The 26,202-nt window shown below is 35.8% G+C and overlaps 3 protein-coding genes across 4 annotated transcripts; 1 reads left to right on the top strand and 2 right to left on the bottom strand.

The window, feature by feature from the left end:
- Nucleotides 1-11,552: 11,552 nt before the first annotated feature.
- Nucleotides 11,553-13,781, bottom strand: LOC110877017 (mediator of RNA polymerase II transcription subunit 20a). 2 transcript variants are annotated; one of them, XM_022125171.2, is made up of 6 exons: nucleotides 13,666-13,781; nucleotides 13,531-13,583; nucleotides 13,315-13,460; nucleotides 13,048-13,226; nucleotides 12,395-12,484; nucleotides 11,553-11,923 (listed from the first exon to the last, which is right to left on the bottom strand). In XM_022125171.2, the coding sequence occupies exons 2-6, from the start codon at nucleotides 13,542-13,544 to the stop codon at nucleotides 11,690-11,692; spliced, it is 663 nt and encodes a 220-aa protein (XP_021980863.1). In that variant the 5' UTR covers nucleotides 13,545-13,583; nucleotides 13,666-13,781; the 3' UTR covers nucleotides 11,553-11,689. The 2 variants fall into 2 exon arrangements, with proteins under 2 accessions (XP_021980863.1, XP_035833223.1); XM_035977330.1 differs by having other exon boundaries at nucleotides 13,531-13,590; nucleotides 13,670-13,761.
- Nucleotides 13,782-15,701: 1,920 nt separating this feature from the next.
- Nucleotides 15,702-19,431, top strand: LOC110877018. The gene is made up of 5 exons (XM_022125172.2): nucleotides 15,702-17,088; nucleotides 17,605-18,038; nucleotides 18,137-18,298; nucleotides 18,821-18,896; nucleotides 18,966-19,431. Exons 1-5 carry the CDS (start codon nucleotides 15,895-15,897, stop codon nucleotides 19,248-19,250), a joined length of 2,151 nt encoding a protein of 716 aa, XP_021980864.1. The 5' UTR covers nucleotides 15,702-15,894; the 3' UTR covers nucleotides 19,251-19,431.
- Nucleotides 19,432-20,324: 893 nt separating this feature from the next.
- On the bottom strand, nucleotides 20,325-22,823 carry LOC110877019. The gene is made up of 8 exons (XM_022125173.2): nucleotides 22,458-22,823; nucleotides 22,210-22,372; nucleotides 22,070-22,122; nucleotides 21,147-21,183; nucleotides 21,007-21,072; nucleotides 20,833-20,937; nucleotides 20,598-20,754; nucleotides 20,325-20,514 (listed from the first exon to the last, which is right to left on the bottom strand). The coding sequence occupies exons 1-8, from the start codon at nucleotides 22,625-22,627 to the stop codon at nucleotides 20,372-20,374; spliced, it is 894 nt and encodes a 297-aa protein (XP_021980865.1). The 5' UTR covers nucleotides 22,628-22,823; the 3' UTR covers nucleotides 20,325-20,371.
- Between the last annotated feature and the right edge of the window lie 3,379 nt (nucleotides 22,824-26,202).

Below are 26,202 nucleotides of genomic sequence, written 5' to 3'. Positions count from 1 at the left end.
GAAATCTTAGCTTAGATGGGCGTTATGCTAATTGCGCCGTTAATTACAAAAGTTTCTTTTAAATGCGCTAATTAGCATATCTCCCATTCTAGACCTCGGACTGACGTGAAACTTTACGAACATGCTTATAATTTACTAAGCAAGGTTCTGGTCCGTTCACGTGTCCGAAATACTCGTTTTATTTTCAAAAGGCCGTTACGGTCAACTTTTAGGCAAATGACGGAAATGCGCAAAAGACTTGGATAACTCATGAACCGATCACAGAGGTTTATACCAACATGTGACCTGGTCCTAAGAGAGTCCTAAGGCATATCTATACCTCACTAAAACGGGTTAGAACTGAAGTCAAAGCAAAAGTCAAACTTTTGCGACATTCGGCTCCGAACCGGTTCAATATAGCAAATGATCGATTCAAACGAGCGCAAACAAGTTTATATACTTAATATCATCTTTTATGAGTGTCAAAACAGGTTCCATAACATATACTTTACAGATTATGCATAAATCGCCAAAATAGCTTTCTGTTGACTTTTTAACCGCACGTTTGACTCGATATTTGACATAGTTAGAGTGGTGATCAGGGGGAACCCTTTTAGAGGTTTATTACCCACATAAATACCAACTTAAAACTACTTTTGATTCGTCATAAGACTGAACCATTTGCAAGATATTGTAATGACAACCGTTAGTTACGACGGTTGCGTTTATAGGCTAAAACTAAGCAAATGTGGAACCACAAAGGTTGAATTACTTACAGAAGCTCAAGAGAAGACTTAAGAACACAGGGGAATGCTTTAGAGCTCTTGGAATGATCAAGTGAGTGAGTTTTGAATGTGATGAATGTTGTGAGCACAATGGTGCTATTTATAGCCAAGAACAAGGCCTAAAATCATTACACAACATGCTACTACTGATCATGATGATGGGTAGGTGTCCCCTGAGTGATATGGGTCAATTGTAGGGTGCCCATGCCCCATTGATTGAGGTTTGATCGTTCAAATGGTCCAAAGGCCAAGTAGTTACAACAATTCTGCATCTGGGCACTTTACGCGGCCCGCATGGGAGTCCCATGCCATTTTAACGCGGGTCGCCTAAAGTCAAAAAATCAGACGCGAAATAGAGGAGGCTCGCGACCCGCCTCAACTTATGCTTAACCTTCACGCGGGCCGCGTGAGGTTAAGATTTCAGATTTTTAAAATCTTTTGTCATGATTATCAGAATCTGGCCATTAATAACGAAATCTTTCGTAATGATTTGCCTGACCTTTCGGTTCTGAAGGGGTAACTTTGCGGTTTGGCCCTCGGTTAATTACAACGAAGGACCTCGTGATATTTATCCGCGTTATTAAGTCCCCGGTTTACTTATTAATTAATCAGAAAGCCTTAACTTTCATTGTTTACGCTTTTAACCCTTCTCATACGAATTCGAGTATAACTCTTTCGTTTTAAAACGGAACTTTGCGGAATTTATACAGTATATTATAGTGAGCGTGTAATATGGTTACGAAGCTTTGGAAACGTTAAAGGGTCACTCAGAGGTATAATTAAACATGTTGACACAGTTAACCCCTGTAGCTCGTAATTTCTCACTTTCTTCCGCGTTTCGCTTCCGTACGGTTTACGATTTATTCGTTTGAAGGTACAAGCGTTTATTTAGGGTTACTATACAGTATATTACCCTTGTTGACATTTATAACCCTCGAATTTATATACTTTCAAGGTTTGTCAAAATTAGTCCTTTATTTATTACGGATACCACGTGTAATCTAATGACACGTGTTAACAAATCATTGGACACAAAAATTCGAGGTGTTACATGAAATGAAATGATTATTTAAATACTTGTCACAATTATTAGCGTTATGATGTCTCGAGCAATCTTCACACTTTGTCTCATCCCGATGTTTCCGCCATTGGTTGGGGTGTGACAGATTGGTAACAGAGCCATAACTATAGGGAATTTGGAAAAGTAGGAATGCTTTAACCTAGTCTATAGTTCTAGAGCCTTATTCGTACCTTTTACTTAAAACTACTTGCATGCTATCTTATTTACTTTTATTTATTCTCTTGATCTTGTAAGCATATGTGTCACTTATGCGTTAACACTTAACATGCTATACTTATTTTTATTATGTGTTAATACCTGTTTCATCGTCTTATCCTTTATGTGTGTTCTTGACATACTTTTTATGCATTAATATTCGTTTCATCATTTCACTTTTATTGTGATATTCTTGACATGTTATACTTGTTTGTTTAATCTTTAATATACACTTTTCCTCACGCATTTTACTCGACTATTCTAAATCCGACAACACACATATTACACAAACGAGACGAGTTCACCCAAAATAGGCGTGAAACCCACAATTTGGTGAATGACTCTCAATCCTTCTACTTTTCTTTTTACACGGAATTCACCACCAAGTTAGGAGTGAAATCCTCACCTTGATGAAGAAATTCGAATTTCAAACTCTAGTGGACCCTCGTCAAAGTGTTGAAATTAAATTTTGACCCGACGAGTACCAACCACACTTAGGATACGAAATCGTCAAGTTAGGGGTGAAACCCGCACCTTGGCGACTAGTTCCACTCCTTGATATTTTTGTTAAATCCCGCCAAGTCTCGAAATTTCGATTGATTTGGGACATGTAGTAACTGGAAGGGTAAATACCGTTAACCGACTTGTCGGCGAGAGTATTTTACCTATTAGGCCAAAGCATGCTCCTCAAATTCAAAAGACTTTTCGACCACTTTGGTTAGTCAAAGTTCCGTTTGGAACACTCCAAACTTTGGTCAAACATGTGTTTCTATTGTTCATTTTATACGATGCAATCTTTCAACCTCGAGTGTACCTTGATTTCTCTTTTCACACGCACAACATATCGAACCTTTTCGATACATTTATATATGCATGATTTTCATATAATTTAAATTCATATTCCTTGTAACAACTAGTGGAGAGGTATCATTCAGATTGGAGTGATTTCCTTACCTTGACGATTAACTCCACTCCCCTTTTCTTAAAAACGACCTCACCAACGAGTTAGGGGTGATTCCCTTACCTAGGTGATCGTTACCAAAACGTCTCTTCAAAATATCTTATTATGCAAACTCGATCATATTTTATACCCAAATTGTTTATCATTATTCAAAATACCCACTCATACCGATTTCAGAATACATTGATTTGTCAAAACGTACTCAACTCATATACACGAGATTCTTAATCATGTCTGGAAACATTTTATTACGCAAACTTCAAAACCTTACGAAATGCTACCTATCAATTTAGACGGCCCAATGAAACTCTTGCCCATGAACTTCGTATTCGACTTAATCACTAAAACTTGCTCACATTATATCGTCATACTAGAGACTTCCATTCTTAATTGAAACCAAACCAACCTTTCTCAATTACCTATAGGATCTTATAGATATTATGAGATCGTTTTACCAAAGAATATTTCCAACATCAACGAACCATTTGTCGAAACCCTTTAAAATGAACACTGAGACCTTTGATAAATCCCTTTTCCAAGGATCAACGTATTCACAAAAAACTCCAAAATTTCTTGTTTTGATGAAACAAACTTACCTTTTCCTACACCTATTTTTCAAAACACGTGGGCAAGAAGACTCCATGGGGACCGACCATCTTCGGATTTCGTAAACTCTTTTAAAACAAAGGTAGCATTTCCATTCATTACAAAATACGATATGCATGACCAATAAGTACTTTATATCCTCTTACATATGCAAACTATATTCTACCTTTTTAAACCAAGCCCAATCTAAATTTGATTCAATAAACTCAACGTTTCGTTTAAACAACTATACATGCATGTCATCATACACGTTTTGTCGCTTCATCGCAACAATTTCACTTATATCGTTCGTATCTACATACTCAACCTTTTGAGCACTCTTACATACGTAACTTTGTTATGTTTCAATTAATACTATATACGTAATCAATAGTATTTGTACTCACCCTCTCACTCATATTCATAACAACACATTTTATGCTTATACTTGTAATCGTATTCATACTTGTACTCATGCGTTTTATGATTTTAATTATATTTATACGTTTCATGCTTACACGTATACTCATACTACGCGTACGTTTGATACCCATACTTACGTGTATGTTCATACTTAAACTTATACTTATGCTCATAATTTTGCTTATACTCATGATTCATACATTCGTACCTATACGCAAGCGTAACCTGAGGGATTCGCTTGCGTGGGTCCCACACATACTTAAACATGGACTTGCTTATATACCATATTCTTGTACGTACACATTCTAAACTTTTATGTATACCCCGATTCATACACAACTAGTACAAGCTATGCGGATCATGCGACGATCAAGATAATCGCGGGTGCACACGGGATTATAGTGATTGGCTCATGAAAAACCATAGAGTGTACTACAGTGTATGGTAAGACACGGAACGTAACATGACACCGAACACAAAACGGACGTAATGTGGTCAAAACATGGTGGATACGCCGCTGGTACTTCCTATACATAAGTGTTTTCATCATGTTACCAAACTTTCGTAAGACGTGCCATGAGAAAATCAGTGTTTTACAGACCTTTTAGACCTAATTCAAACTTTAAACAACTCACAAACGCGCTATATCCGATTATCCATGACGAGACTTCATTCTTAGCACGCTACTTTTGTCTATCCAATACATATGCCATTCTTATACTTGCATTCGTTTATTAAGAGTCAATCGTTCAATTCCATATACACAACTATACTTTTCCAATTATGTTTGGTACCTCAAATCATTTTAGACAAACGAACTCCTTTGCAAACCTATCTTGTCATCCTTCAAAATTTCATACTTTTTACGTTTCAAAATTTTCAAGACTCAATTCTTAATACTCACCTTTTGCCAAAACTCTTTCAAGTCTTCCTCTTGAATAAATAGGGGAGACTGTAACGCCCTGCTTCTACGTACTTTCCATAATTAGAAAGCTCGCCTTGTAATGCTATTTTTGGAAATCTTGTATTATTATAGTCGTCTTCTCGCTGTAAAATCCGAGACTTGGATCATAAATAAAATTCGTATTTCTTTAAATTCACCATCTACATATTCATACATGTTCATACGTTCGAATTCATTGTACATCAAATCCTTATTTGTAATTCATACTTATACGATACTTATTCACGATGCATGTCCATGCTTGTCCTTAAATTGTTGATACCTAAAAACCCCTAATAATATGCTTATTTATACAACGGTTAATCATCTAATATGTGACATATACTTGTCACTTACAGACATGTTACATACTTGTACATTACACTTTTTACCTAGTTAAATCATGTTTTATTTCATATTTCACCTTGTTACAAGTTAAGGGAAACATTGTTGCATATTATTACACAACTTAACTAACAAAATTACTCATTATAATGTTTTAAAAAAATAAAAAAATAAAGAAATATGGCAGCCCCAATTCAGCAAAATTCAGCCCCATATAGTTGGGTTTTGTGGGCTAGTTTCAAGGTGTAACCCCTTCTAAACACTTCCAAAGCCCAATCCATTGAAACCCTAATCCTTCCCCCTATAAATACCACTTATAACCAGCCTCTCTACCACTTTTGCAACACTAAAAACTCTCAAAACATCCTCCAAACCGTAGCTGAAAGCAAAGGTTCGAGCAGATTGACACCCCTTCACGAAAATGAGCATAACTCACTCATTTCTTAACGAAATCACTTGATTCTTTTTCCTACTTACTTGGATAATCATGGGGTTCGATTCCTAGACTTCTCCTTGGAGAAATCAGACCTAGAAATGCCCCGAAATCATCCATAAACTTTCTGTTTGTTTTTATGTTCATCAAAAACTTGTTTATACCTATGTAACTTGTGTTCAACACATCTCATACCTAAGTCCTAATGCTTACAACTTATCCCATGGTTGGTTAAGCTTAAAAACAAGGTTGAGACATTTAAAATCAGAGGATTAAACCTCATAAACTTGGTGTTTTGTCTAGGGTTTCAACCCACAAATCATGTCAAACATAACCTTTGATACATGAGTGATTAGGGAACAACTTGGGTTGTCCTACATACAATCCTCACGTGATTTGATGATTTCTCTATAGTTAGGTTGTTTATGTTATTGTGCAAATCCTAGTTCGTGACCCTCCTTGGTTGTTGTTACACCAAGTGAAGTGGTGAACATTCAAGGGGTTCCTAAATGGAAGCATGTCCTTCCTTACCCATACATGACATCTATGATAACACGAGGTGCCTAAATGAAGATTCTAATCTTCTACCTCCTACTTGAATTATTGGACTAAATAATATGTAGTACTTAACCTAGATATATATATACACTCATTCGAACTTTTGATGTTGAACTCATGTTTATATGTTAAAGTAGTAGAACATCACCTAAGACCTAAACCTTGTTGTGAATCTTATGGGTGTTCAACTCATGAAAACATTATCATAACCCTTGTGGTTACCAAGTGTCATACAAGTGTTAAGTGTTGAAGATGATTATTTTCACATGTTATTCACATATCTTACTTTTTATGTTGTTTTGAATACCGAATCTCGACTCTAAGCATACTTGAACTTTAACCCTACACATTCAATCTTCCAACCTCATCAACTCGTCAATAATTGGATAATTGGAAAGCATATGCAAACTTTGTGAGTATACTCGTATTCCCCCTTTTTACTTTTACCACTTTTGGGGTGTAACATGTTTATCTATCAGCAAACTTACACATGAACATTTTGCTTAAACACATGAACATTCCTATAACATGCTTGTATACGTGATGACTTGATGCTTTAAACTTGGATTTATCTTATGTGTTGAATTTATCATTAACTTCGTACGAGCCAAACCGTGACATATGTAGCGCTATAGGATTAACGACCCGCCCCTTTATCTCGGTTATGTCATGAGCATATTGCGTTTCCTTGGTTTGATATGTTAGACACATACCATATTTAAAGGCTTATCTTGAATCACATGCTTGCTATGGGGAATTGTTCAAAACTTATCTTTTGCTATGTATGTATCAAACTTGTATACTCGCCTTTGCTTTTGCATTGAACTTTATTTTAACATGTTACAGGTGGATGTTGACGATGCATGGAATCTAGTAGGATGCTTAGATACCCACTTAGAAAGAATTGTATTCGTATTGTATCATTTTATTATTCATGTTGTTGTACTTTGTTTCAAAACCTTGTACTTGATTCTTTAGAAATGAAATGAAATGATTATTTAAATACTTGTCACAATTATTAGCGTTATGATGTCTCGAGCAATCTTCACACTTCGTCTCATCCCGATGTTTCCGCCATTGGTTGGGGTGTGACAAATTCCATCTCTACAACCAGAACCCATTATACCTCATAACGAAGGCACATCAAACGCTCAAAACCAAGACAACTCTGAACCCGAAAATCAGCTCAGGAGGTCATCTAGGCAGAAACGGCCTACTAATTGGGATGATTATGTTACCTACCTGACTGAAATGGATGCTGGAAAGCTCAATGATCCTATCTCTTATAATGAAGCCATTAGCAGTGATCAGTCTTCTGAATGGAACAAAGCAATGATTGATGAGCTTGAATCCATGAAGAAAAATGACGTTTGGGATTTGGTAGAATTACCCAACGGTGTCAAACCTGTAGGTTGTAAATGGGTGTTCAAAACAAAACTGGATCCGAATGGGAACGTTGAACGCTACAAAGCGAGATTGGTTGCAAAGGGCTACACTCAGAAAGAGGGAATTGATTATCAAGAGACGTTTTCACCTGTCTCTCGTAAAGATTCATTAAGGATCGTTATGGCCCTAGTAGCTCATTTTGATTTAGAGCTACATCAGATGGACGTCAAAACTGCTTTCCTTAACGGAGACTTAGACGAAGATGTTTACATGAAACAACCTGAAGGCTTTAAACCTGAAGGTCAGGAGCATCTAGTCTGTAAGTTGAAGAAATCCATTTATGGGTTAAAACAAGCATCACGTCAATGGTACCTCAAGTTTGATGAAGTCATGAAGAGGCAAGGTTTTATGAAGAATCAAGTGGATCAATGCACCTACCTCAAGATGAGTGGGAGTAACTTCACTATACTTGTCCTTTATGTAGATGATATTCTGTTGGCAAGTAATAGTTTAGACATGTTGCATGAGTCGAAGCGGTTACTCTCGCATAACTTCGACATGAAGGATCTCGGAGATGCTTCTTACGTCATTGGCATCGAAATTCACCGAGATAGACACAAAGGAATCTTAGGATTGTCTCAAAAGACTTACATAGATCGTGTCCTTACACGTTACAACATGCAACAGTGCAAACCCTCCGTCGCTCCAGTAGTTAAGGGAGATGTTTTCGGTTCATTCTAGTGTCCGACAACAGAGGTTGAAAAGGAGCAAATGAGCCAGATACCTTACGCGTCAGTAGTCGGGAGCCTGATGTATGCTCAAGTCTATACTCGCCCAGATATCGCTTATATTGCTGGAATGCTAGGCCGTTATCAGACTAATCCTGGTCTAGATCACTGGAAAGCAGCTAAGAAGGTCCTCAGATATCTGCAAGGGACGAAAGACTATAAACTGACTTATAGAAGAAGTGATCACTTAGAAGTGGTAGGTTATTCTGATTCTGACTTTGCCAAGTGCAAAGATGACAAGAAATCCACTTCGGGCTACATCTTTATGTTAGCAGGCGGACCTATCTCATGGAAGAGTCATAAACAACAGTTAACTACAACTTCCACAATGATGGCAGAATACATTGCTGTTTACAACGCAACCTGTCATGGAATGTTGCTTAGAAATCTGATCACTGGACTCAAAATCGTTAATTCCATTTCTAGACCATTGAAGCTTTACTGTGATAACTCAGCTGCCGTTAGTTTCTCGAACAGTAACAGTTCGACTGGAGTTGGTTTATATCTCGATACAAAATACTTGTTCGTACGTGAACGAGTTGAGGAAAATAATCTTTGTATTGAGTATATTAGTACTAAAGATATGCTAGCGGATCCGATGACTAAAGGTCTCCCACCTAAAGTTTTCGAAGAACATGTATCGAATATGGGACTTACTAAAGACCTTATTTAATGGCATATTGTACTAGCTTATGTTTTAATTAATAAAATTTCCTCAGTTTGATTTTGTATGTCTCTAACATATGTTCTGCCGGTGTAGTGACATATAGACAAATATAAATACAAGTCAGACGCTAAAGGGCTTATACAAATTTTGATCATAACTATTAGGTTTTAAATTGAGGCTATAGTATGACTAATGGGGGTCCTGAGTCGAATGATGATTCAACGGTTGTATTTCTCTGCTATAGTTCTTGGTTTAAAGCTAAAATGAGTGTTAACTCCTGGCCAGGCTTACCTAATACTCATGATAAATGATTACTTAGCTAAGTGGGAGAATGTGAGATTAAATATATAAATGTAATATTTAATCTTGTAGCCTATATAATCATTTATATTATATTAGATCAAAATATATTAATAACCTATTAATAATTAGTTGGTAATTGTTAATGGACCATATTACCCTTATTAACTAATTGGGTTTTCTCTTGGGTGTATAAATAAGGGGCTTATTAGAGAGTTAAAGGGTTACACACATTACACAATCACAAACCCTCATAACATCAAGAATTCGTCTCTCTCTCCCCATAACCGAAACCTCCCTAATTTCGGTTTCATCACCATCATTAACTTACACCCTAAGGAGAAACCAGATCATCCTGACAATCATGTCGAACTCAATGGCCGCATCTCTGACTGGATTCTCTGCTGGCCTGTCTGCTGTAACAGGTATTATTCATGTTTTCCATTATGTCTAAACAGAACTGATCCAACAGATTTCACATACTTATCCGATCAACTTGTGAAAGGAGGTGATATGATGTTAGGTTCTTCTTCAACTATTACTACTACTGGTGTTGTTGCGGATAGAGACCCACCCAATACACGGTTTCTCCAAAGAAATTCTGGATTTGTTTACTTCTATTCCTAAAATTGGAGGAGAATGGTTGTCTTCGTTGTAAATTATATATATATATATGTTTACACACCAGAATATTGTTCAAAAGCATATGAATTGGCCAATAAATAGAAAATTGAGGGGAATAAAAAGATGGTGGAAAATTGATGCATCATGGAGAAGATTAGTATGTATGTGTGTGTCAACTTCCTTTGGATTAATAAAATGATATTTCTTTTAGTTAATAAAATGTAATAATTAACATAGTATGTATGTATGTATGTGTAAACTTGTTTGGAATTGACTAAAGTCACAAAATTCTTTCTATCTTAACGGCCAAACCTCATTTCTTTCTTCAGGGTGTTTGAGAATGTTGCTTGTTTATTATATGTAATTTGATGGATTAGGATCAAATACAAAGGCTTCTAAAAATAAAAAGTGTACAAAGACTCCTAAAAATAAATCCACTACAAACAAAAAAAAAAAAAAAAAAAAATTGCCGAGGGTGGGGATGTTTAGGTTTTTGGTGGTGGTGTGTAGTGGGTTTAGGTTTTAGGTTCTTGGACACTTAGGGGCTGTTTGGCAACATCTGAATGGTTAAGTGATGAACCAGTAAGATGTTAGAACCAGTAAGTGGTCTGAACCATTAAGAGCTTGTATAATGCTTAACTGTTCAGAGGCAAATGCCTAACCAATTCATATTAGAGGTCTTAACAATTCAGACTCTGTATAAATCTTAACCATTCAGAGGCAAATGTCTGAACCATTCGGACATCTGCTCGTGAAACAAATAGTCTGAACCATTAAGTGCTGAACCAGTAAGAAGTCTGAACCATTAAGAGCCTGTATAATGCTTAACTGTTCAGAGGCAAATGTCTAACCAATTCATATTAGAGGTCTTAACAATTCAGACTCTGTATAAATGTTAATCATTCAGAGGCAAATATCTGAATCATTCGGACATTTGATCGTGAAACAAACAGTCTGAACCATTAAGTGTTGAACCATTAAGAGCCTCATTAAGAGGTAACAAACGGCCCCTTAGTCTTCTTACACTTCTTACAATTAGGAGCCTTTATAGAATAACTTAACCACCAGTAATTTGATTTGTTTAGTTCTTTTGATTCTCTCAGTTAAATTTATTTCTTAACTTCTATATAAATAATAGCAATGTGATTCTAAAACTATAACAAAAACATATTTTATGTAATTATCCCCCTTTAATCCTCATCAAAATGTATTTCAAGAATATGCAATTTGCAAAAATAATAAAAAAGAATAAAGGATTCATATATATATTTACTAGGAGACAGGAATGGCATGTACGCATTGTTCTCCAGTCTTACATCAATTGGTCGAATTTGAACTGGTTTGCTATTCGTTTTCGAGTCGATGGTCTCTCTGGAAGCAGCCTCTCTATCCCTATGGATAAAGGCAAGGTCTGTCTACATCTCACCCTCCCCAGACCCTATAAGTAGCTTTGCTATTTGTAGGATGACTGGGTATGGTTGTTGTTGTTGTACCAGAACTGATTGGTCAAAAACAGTTCAAATTTATGAGCTTATAGCTAAACCAGTTTACATAATTAAAACAGCACACTAATTGTCTTTAATTTGAGAACAAAATAAAATAAAAACAAATGACTGTAACCCCGTTCAGTTCAGTTCTAGTTTCTAACTGCTTGAACAGAAGCAATCATCTGCAGCATAAGTGTGGCATACTGAACAGCTGTGTGTTGCAGTGTGTATTGCCCAGAGAGCCCGTACTCTCCAAAATTCGGTTCCATGTGTACAAAATGACCCGGCAACTGTCGTTTCGACAAAGCTTCTTGCCATATGTCGAAAAACTCGCCCATGATTTTGTGGGACTTTTCCCATGAAGAACTCGGCTTGTATTCCATCTGCGTTGTCAAAAAAGACGCACATCCATTTTATTATTAGAATAAAATGTCATTTTCGTCCCTAAGGTTCGGCCAGTTTTGCGAATTTCGTCCAAACATTTGTTTTTTCGCATCTGGATAAAAAAAAAAGTTTGAAATCTTGCCATTTTCATCCGGCTTGTCAACCCCATCAGTTTTTCTTTGTTAGGTCAGGGGTATTTTTGTCTTTTTTTGTTAACTTAAAGGGCAATTCGATCTTTTTCGCTTAAGGTATGCTAAATGCTTATACATAAAGTGAAAAAGACTGATTTGCCTTTTAAGTTAACAAGTCAGGTGAAAATGGCAAGATTTCAAACCTTTTGGATCCAAATGCGGTAAAACAAACCTTTCGACGAAAGTCGCAAAACAGAGCAAACCTCAGGGACGAAAATGGTATTTTACTCTTATTATTATTTTTTTAAACAAAAAAACTTCAAAAGTAACTTAAAATACCTCCATAACAATGCCCCTTAAGCTTTCGGATTGAATTGAAACGACTTTACCAACCCTCAACTGGAAATCACCAAGCTGATATTGAAATCCCTAACATCACATTAAAATATAAAAATAAATAAAGATATATAGACATGTGCACGCACATACACAAAATGTAATATAGATATAACCGCATCGCATAATAAAGATAAACTTAGACAATGGGGTATGGGGCGGGGGTTGGGTACAAACGCCCACGTCACCACCCCTTGGGCGGGGGTTTCAGCCCAGGCGTTGGGCAGGGCTACCCACATGACATGGCGAAACCTCATTGGCCAAGAGCACTAGCCCTTTGAAATTGGTTTTTTTTTTCCACGCCCCACCATACCCCTTTGAAATTGGCTTTTGGTCTTGGGTGCCCCATAGTCCACGTGTCGCACCATGCCCCCAACCCACGCTCCACGGTCTTAGATGCTAAGCAGTTAATACGGTAAAATATCAGATATCGGTCAAGGACCATCGCGGTGAGATATCAGTAATCTTAATATGATGCAAAATTTATTTATATAGCAAAATTTAACATTAACAATTTAGTATGCTCGCCTACCAATCTTTTGTAACTTGCAAAACACAAACAATTGTAGGAAGTGATTAAGACTTAAAGAAAACACCTCAAAATTGAGTGCGACTCTGGTTTTGTAAGACTGAAGTTTCTCCATTATAGTTTGGATAGTGGAATCTGCTTCAACAACTAAGCGATGTCCTCTTAAGACAAAGTAATACTTATTGGGCTGCTCAGGGAGTGAAATTCCCAAAAAATCACGGGGGAATTCTGCTGCATTTGCTTGATCTAAGAAGAAACAACAATTATTAATTAATTAATTGATTGATGTAGAAATACTATTACTAATTGAATTGATGGATAAGATTGAGATTACCTTTGAGAAGAGGCCTGTAGAAGCTGAGGGTAGCTTTCCATTTACCCTCCTTGAGACCGTTGATGCTCTCAACAACACACTGGGATACCTCCGCCAGTATTTGACTGTTCACCGTATGCCCTGCATTCGGCTGCCAGGGCAAAACCCTAACCATTCCAGACATCAAACACACACTGTCACACATACATATACATATACATAAACATACATACATACCATTTGATAGGCATGGAGCTCCGATTCAATTTACGATTTCAAATTAGGGCAACCTGTATAGAGCGATTAGCGAAGAAGAAGAAGAATCATAGGGCAAACAAAAACAATCCACAAACGATGATGAACGAAACAAACCTGAAGAAGAAGAAGAAGCACAAACAAACTCTCTCTCGATGAACAACACACTCAAAAAAAATCAATCAATTGCTTGGCTAATGGACGGACATCTTCATTAATTTCTTTTTACCCCCGGGTTAGAGCCAACCGGCACTCTAACCCCCTACAAGGGAAATATTGTTGTCTGACCGCCCACTAATGAGAAACCATGCAATATTACTCTCTGCCGTCAAAGAACTTAACAGTTCTGTTAAATTGTATGTATTTTACCCTTTCATATTACCCCCTATGCTTTATTCTACTCTGCAATATTACCCTCAGGTGTTAAATGACTATATTACCTTTTCTTATTATCCCCTATGGTTTGTTCCACTCTACAATATTATCCCTCGCATTGGCGAAGCCACGCCCCCCTGAATTTTCGCAAAACCGGGGGGGGGGGGGGGGGGGGGGCGGCAACGTATATATACCTATACGAAAAAACTATTCATAACACTACGGATCGAAAAGTTCGGGGGGTCGGGCGGCCCCCCGGAGATACCTTATCCTTCGCCCATGATCCCTCGTGTTAAATATTTCTTACAAACCTTACCCCTGTAGAAGAAAAAAAACCTTTCCCGCCTAAATATGTATGTATATAAATGATTTTGGTAAAACTATAATCATACCATATAAATGATTTTGGAATAGTAACATGGATGTCAAATTGCGTAGCCAAATTCATTCAATCATTCTCTTTGAGTTGGCCTGCTGCATTTGCTGTCGTTCAAGGAGCATACTTTTTCATCCATTACATGTTTGCTAGTTAAACTGGCTAAACCTATTAAGTCTTGTGTTAAAAATTAGAGTAAATTATAGTTTTGGCTTTCTGGTTTAGCAAATTTAACCATTTATGTGTAAAAACAAATCTTTTAACATATCAGATCCCGAGATTACATTTTATAACGATTTTGGCCCCTGACACTAACTTTGTTACTTTTTCTAGTTAAGTTTAAGGGTAATTAGGTAATTATATACCTTAGGGTTGTTTTTTGACAATTACAAAGTTTTTTTTAATATTTAAGAGGTTATTAATGCAATTACTCAAGTTTTTTTTTTTATTATTTCGTTATTTTCACGATTACTATTTAACAAAATATTTTTATATATACAAATAAATATGTATTTTCATTAAGCATTTGTTTTTTTTTTATTTTTTTTTAAATCATTTGTTTTTTTAACATTTTTTAAAGCATCTATTGTTTTTAAAATTATTCATTTTTAAACTGATTGTTTATTAAAATCGTTCTTTTTAAAGTTGTTGTCTTTTAAAGTTTTTTTAAACGACTCATTTTACACCGTTCTATTTAAAATCTTTTTTAAAAGAAAACAAATGGAAACTTGGAGCAAAAGAAGCTTTGGCTTGCTGGTTAATGTATGTGTTTCTAAGCAGATGGTCACGGGTTTGATCCCGACCATCTGCATATCTTTTTCTTTTCTTTATATTAAATCTGAAGTAAAAAATGGAAAACAAAAATTCTATGTAAAATGACAATTTTACCCCTAAGCTGATTGAATTTTTTCACCGGGGTTAATTTTTTGGACTGAAATGCCACGTTTCAAGAACGTCGGAGAGGAAAATGGTGCAATTTTGAAATTTGGTCTGAAATGGCAAAAGTGAACAAATCAAATAGACGTAAATGACACTTAACTCCATGAATTAAAACATAATAATATAAACTAAGTTCTATATATAATTCGGTACTAGTACCCGTTTTTACACGTACCGATACCAAAAGTAACAAATACCAAAATCAATAAAACTAAATACAGATATATGTACTGAGTACCTAAAATCGATACAAATACAAGAACACGAATAAGTATTTGGGAAAAAAATTCTATCCCTAACAGAGAGATATGACTTTAATTGAATAATAATAATAATAATAATAATAATAATAATAATAATAATAATAATAATAATAATAAAATTGTAAAACAAAAATAGGTTAAGAATGAAAATTGGGCAAACGAAACCCTAATCTAGAATGATACTATAAGTTGGCTTTGGCGGGAATTCGAGTATCTTACCTTACAAGCTTCTCCATTTTCCCCCTTTTTTTAAACCTAATAATAATAAACCCTAACCCAACCCAACCCAACCCAACCGTCGTCGTCTTCATCAAATCAACATACGTTTTCCCCAAATCAATCAAGTAAGTTCTGAATCTCAACATTTTCATCATCAATTAGAATTAGGTTGAAATGACGGTTTTAAGGTCCAGAAAAACTCAACCTCCTAATGTTGAAATCGAACCCTCAACACCCGCAAAGGAAGTTGAGGCTTCGTCTTCTTCATTTCACAACACCCATACTTCAGATTCCAATCTTGGCTTGAGACGCAGTGCCAGACTCTCTTTGAATCGGACTTCGTTTAACAATAATGCTGCTGGTAGATGTAAAAGAAAGGCTGTAAATGATGATCTAGATAAAGAGTCTGCTACTGTTAGGCTTCCATTAGACTTAGATACTCCTGTGAAGGCCCCAACTTTAGACGTTCAAGACAGTGACGTAGGAAACCGATGTTTACGACTGCGGTCCGGCAAGAAACTTGTCAAACCAGAAGCTAACAAGAATGAAAAGGAAACACAAGTTGAGGCTAATATTGATGGAGTTAGTGAAGGGTGTGTTGTAATTGAGGAAGAACAGGTGCCGGTTGATTGTGAACAAATGGATGTTGGTGTCAATGGTGCTGTTAAAACGGATAGGAATGAAGAAAAGGGGAAAGGGAAAATAGTTGAGGGTAGTTCATCGTCGGATTTCAGTGTTACGGATTATTTGAACGATGCGGATGATTTGGTTGTGGGACCTGAAGAAGGCGGTTTGATGGATACTGTAATGGCTGAGTCTAGCAATAAAATCGATCCTAAAGAACGGTTTAAGAATGTAGCCAAAGTGAACGCATCACGGTTTGCGCATTTCTCTGTTCAAGAGGAAGATGAAGAAGATGCGGATGAAGATGAACTCGAACCACAAACGGAACCCAACGGTGACGTGGAGGATTGGCCCGGTCCGTTTTCAACTGCTATGAAGATAATCAAAGACCGATCTTCAAACACGTCGACTGAACAGGCGAAGAAGAGTGAATCCGTTCCGGTGATATGGGTTCCCAAGAAAAACAACCAGGATCGGTTTGTGAACGTGCCACCATCGTTAGAAGAGTTATGCATGGAAATAATGGCTGAAAATGTCGATGCGATAACGTCACTTGAAAGCGTGCCTGATGCACTTAGACACAAGCTTACACAAGCACTTTGTGACTCGAGAAAAATGAACCACCATTTTTTTAACCTGCTTGCAAGCCGGTCTCCTTCTGAGATACGTATAAAAGATTGTTCGTGGTTAAACGAGGAGCAATTCACTAAAACGTTTGAAGCAATTGATGCTAGTAATCTCACTGTAAGCTTCTCATCTGGGGTTGTAAACGATCCGAATGAACACGAACAAGACCTTGTTCGTGTTCGTTTGTTAAGAAATATATGATACACTTACACAAATGGAAACAAATGAACACAAACAAGCGTTTATGAACATAATATATAATACACTTACACTTATTAAATATTTTATTTGTCGGGATTTTGAAGTATTTAAATTTAAATAAAATATGAAAACTAAAAACACTAATGAACTATCGAACACAAACGAACACGTTACCGAACATTCACGAACATAAATGAACAAACACGGCCTCTGTTTATGTTCATTCATTTAACTAGACAAACGAATTTTTCTGTACGTGTTTGTTTGTTTAATAAACGAACAAACACAAACGAACTTCCCGCCAAACGATTCACGAACTGTTCGCCGAACGTTTGGTTCGTTTGCAGCCCTATTCTCATCCATTAGATTATTGTTTGTTAGTACATTTTCTTTTGCTAAAACTTAAAGGGTGTTTTGAACGTTCGGCTTTAGGTACTACAACTGGATCAGTGTGGAAGATGTTTACCAGATTATGTTTTATACGATACATTGACTCATTTCCCTAGTAAACTGTCTGCGTTAACTAACATATCGTTGAAAGGTGCATGCCGGCTTTCGGACGCTGGGCTAAACGCTCTAATCACTTCTGCATCTTCGTTACGATCGATTAATCTCAGGTGCTGTTCATTGCTCACGTCCAATGCTATCAACAACTTAGCTGATAAGTTAGGCTCGGTGCTTAACGAGTTGTACATTGACGAGTGTTTCGGTATTGATGCTAAAAGGATTCTTCCCGCATTGTTTAAGCTACAACATTTGGAAGTGCTGTCTATCTCTCGGTCTGAAACCGTTAACGATTCTTTCATCACACAATTTGTCGCTGTTCAAGGTCATAAAATGAAAGAGCTTGTGTTGGCAGATTGCACGTGAGTTCTATATCCTTCTTTTTTTGCAGGATCCGTGCTTTAACAGTTTCACTTTTGTTGATTATGCCAAACCTTTTTTTTTTTTTCAATTTGATTAGGAAATTGACCGATAGAGGGTTAAAAGCCATTGCAACAAGTTGTCCTGATTTATGTGCAATAGATTTGACCAATGTGTGTAAGTTGACCGATGCATCACTAGGACATCTTGCTAATGGTTGTCAAACAATTCAAACGATGAAATTTTGCCGTAACACATTCAGGTTTGTTGGTTGTTTTTCAATTTTTTGCTTTGAGTACAATGTCGTTTTCGTCCCTAAGGTTTGGTCAGTTTTGTGATTTTTGTCTAAAGGTTTGTTTTTCCGCATTTGGATCCAAAAGGTTTAAAATCTCGCCATTTTCATCTGGCTAGTTACTCCATCTATTTTTCTATGTTCATTCAGGGGTATTTCCGTCTTTTTTGTTAACTTAAAGGGCAATTTTTTTCCACTTTATCAACAAGCATTTAGCATAATGGACAAGTATTCAAAAGACCGAATAGCCCTTTAAATTAACTAATAAGATGAAAATATCTCTGACTTAACGGAGAAAAATGAAGGGAGTTAACGAGCAGGATGAAAATGGCAAGATTTCAAATCTGTTGGATCCAGATGCGAAAAAACTAACTTTTGGACGAAAGTTGCAAAACTGACCAAACCTTAGGGACGAAAATGACATTTTACTCTTTTGCTTTTATCCGGTATGTATATATGTTTTTTGTTCTGATAAATATATGAACATGACAGTGATGAAGCTGTAGCTGCATATCTTGAAGCCCGTGGAGGGTCTTTGACGGAACTATCGCTAAATCATGTTGATAAGGTATCAACCATCATATTCATATTAGCATGTTATGTTATGATGTTCTGTATCTAAGGAAAACAATTTCAGGTTGGTAACCACACTGCTCTATCACTTGCCAAACATGCGAAAAAGTTGCAATGTCTGGATCTGTCTTGGTGTCGGGAAATGACAGATGAAGGGCTAGGATTGATTGTAGATAGCTGCTGCTTATCGCTGAAAATGCTGAAATTGTTTGGGTGCACTCAGATTACAAATGTGTTTACACATGGACACTCGAATGAAAATGTGAAAATTGTTGGTTTGCAAGGAAGTCAAATATTGAAGAACATTGTGGCTCCTGATCTTTTACCATTACGGTACTCATCGGTCTGAGTTGCGGCACAGCATATGGAGTTTTGTCACCTGATGTATGCATTTTGTAATAGCCATGGGGAACGTTCTCTCTTTTGTTGTTGATGAACGGTTTGTTGCACTTGAAATTGTAACTTGGTGTTTTTTTTTTGGAACATGGTGTTATATTTTGAATGATATAACACATTTTGATTGCGGGTTACATTTCTTTATCCGTCGCGGATGTTTTGCCTATTTGGGTTGGGTTGGATCCTGCTACAAGTATAAAGTAATCTGTTTGTTACAAGGTGTTTTGATGCCGGAGTTTTGGGTACACCAATAGTCTTCTAACATCAACATGAAAATTATTACATTTAGGCTGTCATTGGTTCGTTTATACCATTTAGTAAACAAGTTATTCGTTAACCTTTAATAATTAAATAAAATATACACAAAAATATTATATATGGTCGTTCTGTGAACATGCCAACCCGTTTATAATCAATTACATTGTAAAACATTCCTCCCGTTAGTTTACTGGTGTGGTAAGTATGTACGATGCTTTTTAACATAAGTTGTAAATAAGTTAATAGCGACCACTAAACGCAGTGATAGATTTGGCTGATGTCAATGATATTGTTCGGTTTGGGTAGGTTGAAAGTAGGTAGGGATGATCTTAATATTGTATCAGTACCAAACTGAAAGTATTGATCCTAAAAAGCGCAAAAAGTAGATGATACCAGTACAGGTCCTGAAAGTGGTTGGTACGGTACCGCTCCCAAAATACTGTATAGTACCGAACCGAAAGTACTGATCACGAAAAATACAAGAAGTGAGTACCGATAAGAAGGTTTGTCATGCAATCTCTTTCTTTACTTGCCCTCTAGAAAAAAGTTGAAATCCCTTTGATTTCAACAATCTGTTAAATTAATTTTTCACAAATTCATGCTCTCATCCTCACAACCAATTAAAGCCTCCTCGTCTCAACCAACAAGACGGTTTGGTTTCTTTGTAGCCAACAATGGACTATGCCCGCGATGGGAATGGAAACAAATTCACTGTAATTTAATTTAGAAATATGGGAAGACTTGGCTTGCTTATGGTTATTGCTTCTTATGAACAAAATAATAATAATACTGATATCAATAAACAGTTTTATATTTTCAAGGTCTGTAGCAAAGTAAGTACATTTTATCACGCGACAATTGAGGGCTGGCTAATTCAACCACCTTAAATCCTATTTTTTCGTACAATTCTTGTGCAGCTATGTTGTTCCTATGTACATGCACATACACTTGTCCTGCACCTGCCACACAAAAACCAACCAACCTTGGTCAACCACCAAACGGTCAGTCAGTCAGTCAAACCTCTACTAAACACAAATCTTACCATCTGATACAGCAAAATCAATGGAAAAATGTAACATGTTCCTTGCAATTCCCTGTCTGCGTGCGGATTTCGCTACACATAGGTTTGCAATGTAACCGTATTGGCTTTTCGGCTCTTTTCTATCTGTGCTGTGAAATATAGGTGCTTTGACTTTCTCCTGCGAGTCAACAACATTTTTTGTTAGTTCATCACTTCATCTACAGTTGTGAATTGTAATTCAGTTTCAAGGATATACCCCTGGAAAGGTCTCCCCGAGTAAGAAAGGGCGAATGCTGACATCAAGCGTTCCGACTACACTCTTTAAAACAATATGTCTCTCATTCGCGTTTTCTTTCTTAACCTAACAAACGTTTAAAGATTTTGTCATTACATCACAAATAAGCTATGGCTAAAGCTTATTATATTATACCGTGACAATGCAGGCACTCTTTTGTCCGAGTTTTGTTTCTGATTGGCGTTTTAGTGCATTAAACTCCTAATCAAGTGGAAAAAAATGGGATTTTTACGGTCAAAATCACGGGCCACAAATGTATGCTATAACTGTCCTACCTGCTCTGCAAATTTCTTTTTGTAGCTGTCAGCAAATCTGTGTTTTTGACAAGAGTTTAGTATTAGTTGCATTCATCTCGTCCGTTTTTTATATTTTTAAGTTTCATCTGAACATGATATAACCATGGTTGTAAACATCCCGACTAGCCTTCCGTTAGTCACCGATTAATCGCTAGTAGAAGGTTCACCGAGTAATTTTTATCTAATCGGCCAATTATTTAGTAGGCGGTGAACAGTGGTCAAATCCAGTCCTAATTGGTCAAAAATTGGCGGCAGCCTAGCAATTCCGGCCAGATTCTTGACCAAAACTTGTAAATTCCAACAATTAATTCTATCTACTTGAAAATATGGGTCGAAGAAGGTGTTAAAACATGCCTACTTAAAACCATGGTTGTAAAAATCCCGACTAGACACCGATTAATCCCCGATTAATCACTGATTAATGTCGATTAATTACAATTAATCCCGATTAATCCCCGGTTAATCTCGACTAATCGCTAGTCCCCACCTCACCGACCGACTAGCGACTAGCGATTTCTACAACCATGCTTAAAACAGTGGCGAAGGTTGAAAATTTACACCGAGGGGTCGGAAGTCACCGGATTCTATATAAGTAATTTTTTTTTATAAAACCGGGGGGTCATACCTAAAAAATTCTATACGAAACGTACATACATAACACTACTGAGCGAAAAGTTCGGGGGTCGGGCGCCCCCGGCCCCTTGAAAGCTACGCCCCTGACTTAAAACAAATACATATAAATTGCGTGTATATGCATATAAAACTGAAAATTACATATAAAATAGCAATCGGATTAATCAGTAACCCACGCCTAGCTATTATTACAACACTGGTTATTAGTACATATAATATGAGAAATGAGATGGTTATGAACAATTATAAAACTGGTGACTAAAACATACCTATCATCTGTCCTATTTTCCCAGTGAGTTTCCGCTCTTAACCAAGCTGCAGTCTGCCCCAACCAAATTATCAAAAAAAACTGCATTAAGAGAGAGAGAGAGAGAGAAGTATTTTATATAAATAATTTGGATAGAATTACCCAATATTCTTCATCAAGTACGGCCTCACGTGCTACAAACTGCCCAAAGTCCCTATGTTTCTTGTTTTGAACATGATCAGCCTGCTGCTGCTGCTGCTGCAACTGAAGAAGACGACGGGGTTGACTTGCAATCTGTTTGTGAAATTCTTGTTTCTTCATGGTCCTGTTTATTTGCATAATAAGTTTTTTTTTTTGTTAGAAACCAATTGGTTGGGTTGGGTTGTGTTTATGTGATTAAAGAAACTCACATTGTGATTATGAGAGTTTTTCTGGGTCCATAACAAGCAGCAGGAATCGGTTTGATACTGATGGTCGTCGTCATTAAATCTTTCAAATTCGCGGGTATTGGATTGAGGAAAGAACATATGATAAACTGATTCTTTTCTTTAAAACTAGATGGAGATGAGACAATCATCATGAAAGCATTAAATTAAGGTTTGTTAGGAAGATAGTGTGGGTTAAATAAAATACAAGAAAGAAAGAAAGAAAGTGAATGCCGGCTTCCAAGAAAGTTTATAAAATAATTTTGGACGTGGATGGTTATGGAAGTTGAACAAGTGATTGTTGTTGTTGGTGTTGGAAGAATGAGCAACCAATAATTTGGTTTGGAATGGATGTGGATTGATTTTGGCCACCAATTTTCATTTTAGTATCTCACCCTATACATATATATACATGGCTCATAATAAGATTAAAAATAGGTAAGCATAAGAAAGTTTTTTTTTTTTTTTTTGAATTTTAACCGCTCACCGGTAAAAATGAGGTTGAAACAAAACAAAAATGAATAACTCGAATGGCAAGAGAAACATCTTCCACACCATCATCACACCTCAGTTGTTTCTCTTGCTTTGATTCTTATCATGCTAACCACCGATTTCCATCATCCACCGTAGTCATCAAGGAATCGAGAAACTCATGAATTTTGAAGTTGATAAATCTGAAACGGGAAATCAGGAAGATTGAATGAGTTAGATGGAAGAATGTCCCCTAAACTAACAAATCAGAACAAAATTTTAAACCCTACACTAACAATCAAACGATGATGATGGTGATTTTGTGTTACTTGACTCAGTTTTTTACCAAATACATTTTGCTATTTTTTTAGTAAATATTAAAATGATTTTCATCCATCTTTTACTTTGCTTTTTAGCGTTTTCTTTATTAATTTTTACAAGTCAAGCAATTTCTCTCTCCCCTTGAAAGCTTTTCAAAATAGCTGCTCTAACTACTGATGCATCCAACTATTGCTCTCAAAGAACTAAGTTTAGAAGAACAAGTGTTGATGGTCAAATTGCTAGTTAACAAGTCAACAATCAAGTCAACCAAAGTTAAAGACTAGAGACTAGAAGACCAAGTAAACAAGTTAAAGACATAAGCTTAGAATTTCCAGAAGTGCTGGTATCCAACAAGTAGTTATGTGAAATCCAGCTGTTCTCACTAAACTTGCAAAGAGCAGCAGTTCAATGTAATAATCCAACAGTTTCACAACTACTGGCAGTTACATAATTTATTAAAACTGTTAAGGGTCCCTTTCAATATGACGTCACAAGCAGTTCACACATCCTATATATAGTTTTGTTTGTTCTTTGTAACTTCTTAACACTTAGAGCATACAACATAAAAACCAAGTGAGAGTGTGTTCACCTGGTGAGGGGGAGTACTATTGTACCTTGTGATTGTATTACATCATTTGAATTCAATATGAATCATTTATAATCATTCCCAAATCCAACTGTGATAGTTTGATGTGCTTGTTTATTACTGTTTGATTGAATTCTCAATTTGATTAAATATTTTATAAGAAAAACATACAGTACACACACTCAGATTCAAAAAAAAAAAGTTAAAGTTAGGTAAATATTAAACTTTAAAGTTTCAAAAAATAAGAATAAAATATGATATTATATATATTAACTAGATTAGGTACCTGTATAATACACGGGTTGAGGATAATAAAAATATAAGTAATTTCCTTGTATATATATGTCTTTTAAATGAAATTACATAGCACATTAAATAAAAAATCACAATCATAATTAAAATTAAAATTTATAAACTTTAGAATCTATAAATAGTTAATAAATATGTAAATAAATCTTTGTATACAATGTTTGTTGTTAGATTTATAACTTTACAATCTTTGTCTAATATTAGTAGTTTCACCATGTCTCTGTTTTCAACTCTTGACAACGTCACATAAATGGAAGGTTACCGGGTGGCAGTATATATAATTTACTGCCACGTCTTCTCTTAACTCGTAAGTTCCAATAATACCTACATATGTGTTATTATTGTGATTTTCGATATTTATTTGATGTTTTTTAGATATGATCTGCCACGCCTTTACTTAGAGTACACAGGTGTGGTAAGGGGGTGAAGGGGGCGTGGAACGTCGCGTGGCTGCGTGTCAACAGAAGGGGTTTTGCCCTCCAAGCCTTAAAAACCACAAGGTGGTTGTGGTCGGTTTTTATCCTCCACCTTTTTTTATTGTTAAAAAAACTAAACAATTAAATAACCCACCAATCAAAATCAACCACCTCCACCAAACTTATGCCCCCACGCCGATGAAATCCTTTAGGCACCCCCCTCCACACCCATTCCACGCTTATAATGGGGTGGGGTTGGTAGCGTGGAAGGGCTTCACCCCCTCTCCACGCCACAACACCGTGTGGTCTTACCACAAACATCACACCATTCCATACTTGCAAAGCTTGAAATAAGAAACTAAATGCAAAATTGAAATTAAACTTGTTATAACTTAAACTTTTGATCCTAAGAATCATGCATTTCAAGACTGGAATGATGGTGGTTGTGAATATGGTGGTGGTGGCTGTGGAGATGGTGCTAGTGGTGGTTGTCGGAGGTTGGCGGGGATACGACAATCATATTGCAAACTTGATAGGAGTGCCGATCATGGTGGTGGTGGTGTGTAGTGGCCGTGACGATGATGTGTGTGGGGTGGGTGGTGGTGTGGTGGTAGATGGAGAAGAAGAAAAAAAAAGAGATTCAGATTCTATAGAGAGAGATATTACTTTGTTTAAATATATTTTAAAAACACTAGTAAAATTACCAATCTACCCTCATGTGCAAGGCACATGTCATACTTAACTGAAAATTTTAACAAGGTTATGGGCTAAAGGATGTAACGCGAAATGAGTTTTGCAAATAAATGATTGTGATTGTAACTATTGAATTTAAATACTATCCATTGCAATCACATACAAATACAAAGGACGAAAAAGTGTAATTTACGCTTGAAATTAAAAAAAATGCTAGTATTAAAACATATCTATCTACTATAATAAAAGAAACCAAGTTTTGGACACGTATCATTCATTGAAGGTATCTTCAAATCTATACTTATCTTATATTAAATAAATAAATAAATAATATTAAATCTTATCCTAGTTTAATAAAATATTATCCTCAAATCTAAATTGTTAATTTAATATATATTTAAAACAAATACCTCTCTTTCCTACTTATCTTATATTTAATATTAAATTAAATATTAAATGTTATCCTAATTTATTAAAAAAAATTATTATTTGGTGTATCTTCAAATCTGTACTTATCTTATATTAAATAAATAATATTAAATCTTATCATACTTTAATAAAATATTATCCTCAAATCTAAATTGTTAATTTAATATATATATTTAAAACAAATACCTCTCTTTCCTACTTATCATATAATTAATATTAAATGTTATCCTAATTTATTAAAAATATTTTTTTATTATTTAGTATACAAAATTATATTTATTCAACTCGTGTAAAACGCAAGGTTTTTAAAAATATAAATTTTTTTATTATTTACTGTAAATATAATTTTTTTATTATTTACTATATAAAGTTACATTTATATAACCCGTGTAATACATGAAGTTTTTAAAGATATAACTTTTTTTATTATTTGGTAGATTTTTCAACCTGACTATACATGGATTTTTAAATATATGACATTTTTAGTATTTAATATACAAAATTA

This window comes from Helianthus annuus, chromosome 9 (genome assembly GCF_002127325.2).
Source record: "Helianthus annuus cultivar XRQ/B chromosome 9, HanXRQr2.0-SUNRISE, whole genome shotgun sequence".
NCBI lineage: Eukaryota > Viridiplantae > Streptophyta > Magnoliopsida > Asterales > Asteraceae > Helianthus > Helianthus annuus.
This window is presented reverse-complemented; position numbering and strand designations above follow the sequence as displayed.

Bases quoted from the DNA above. Each gene is read 5' to 3' on its own strand.
- LOC110877017 (XM_022125171.2), bottom strand. The intron at 13,227-13,314 runs GTAATCTCAATC...GTTTCTTCTTAG, and splicing joins CTACAGGCCTCTTCTCAAAG to ATCAAGCAAATGCAGCAGAA. The intron at 12,485-13,047 runs GTGTTTTCTTTA...ATGTGATGTTAG, and splicing joins GAGTCGCACTCAATTTTGAG to GGATTTCAATATCAGCTTGG.
- LOC110877019 (XM_022125173.2), bottom strand. From the start codon at position 22,627: ATGATGATTGTCTCATCTCCATCTAGTTTTAAAGAAAAGAATCAGTTT. The intron at 22,123-22,209 runs GTAATTCTATCC...TGGTTGGGGCAG, and splicing joins TACTTGATGAAGAATATTGG to ACTGCAGCTTGGTTAAGAGC. The intron at 21,184-22,069 runs GTATGTTTTAGT...TCAAAAACACAG, and splicing joins GAAAATAGGACAGATGATAG to ATTTGCTGACAGCTACAAAA.
- LOC110877018 (XM_022125172.2), top strand. From the start codon at position 15,895: ATGACGGTTTTAAGGTCCAGAAAAACTCAACCTCCTAATGTTGAAATC. The intron at 17,089-17,604 runs GTAAGCTTCTCA...GTTCGGCTTTAG, and splicing joins TTGATGCTAGTAATCTCACT to GTACTACAACTGGATCAGTG. The intron at 18,897-18,965 runs GTATCAACCATC...AAACAATTTCAG, and splicing joins CGCTAAATCATGTTGATAAG to GTTGGTAACCACACTGCTCT.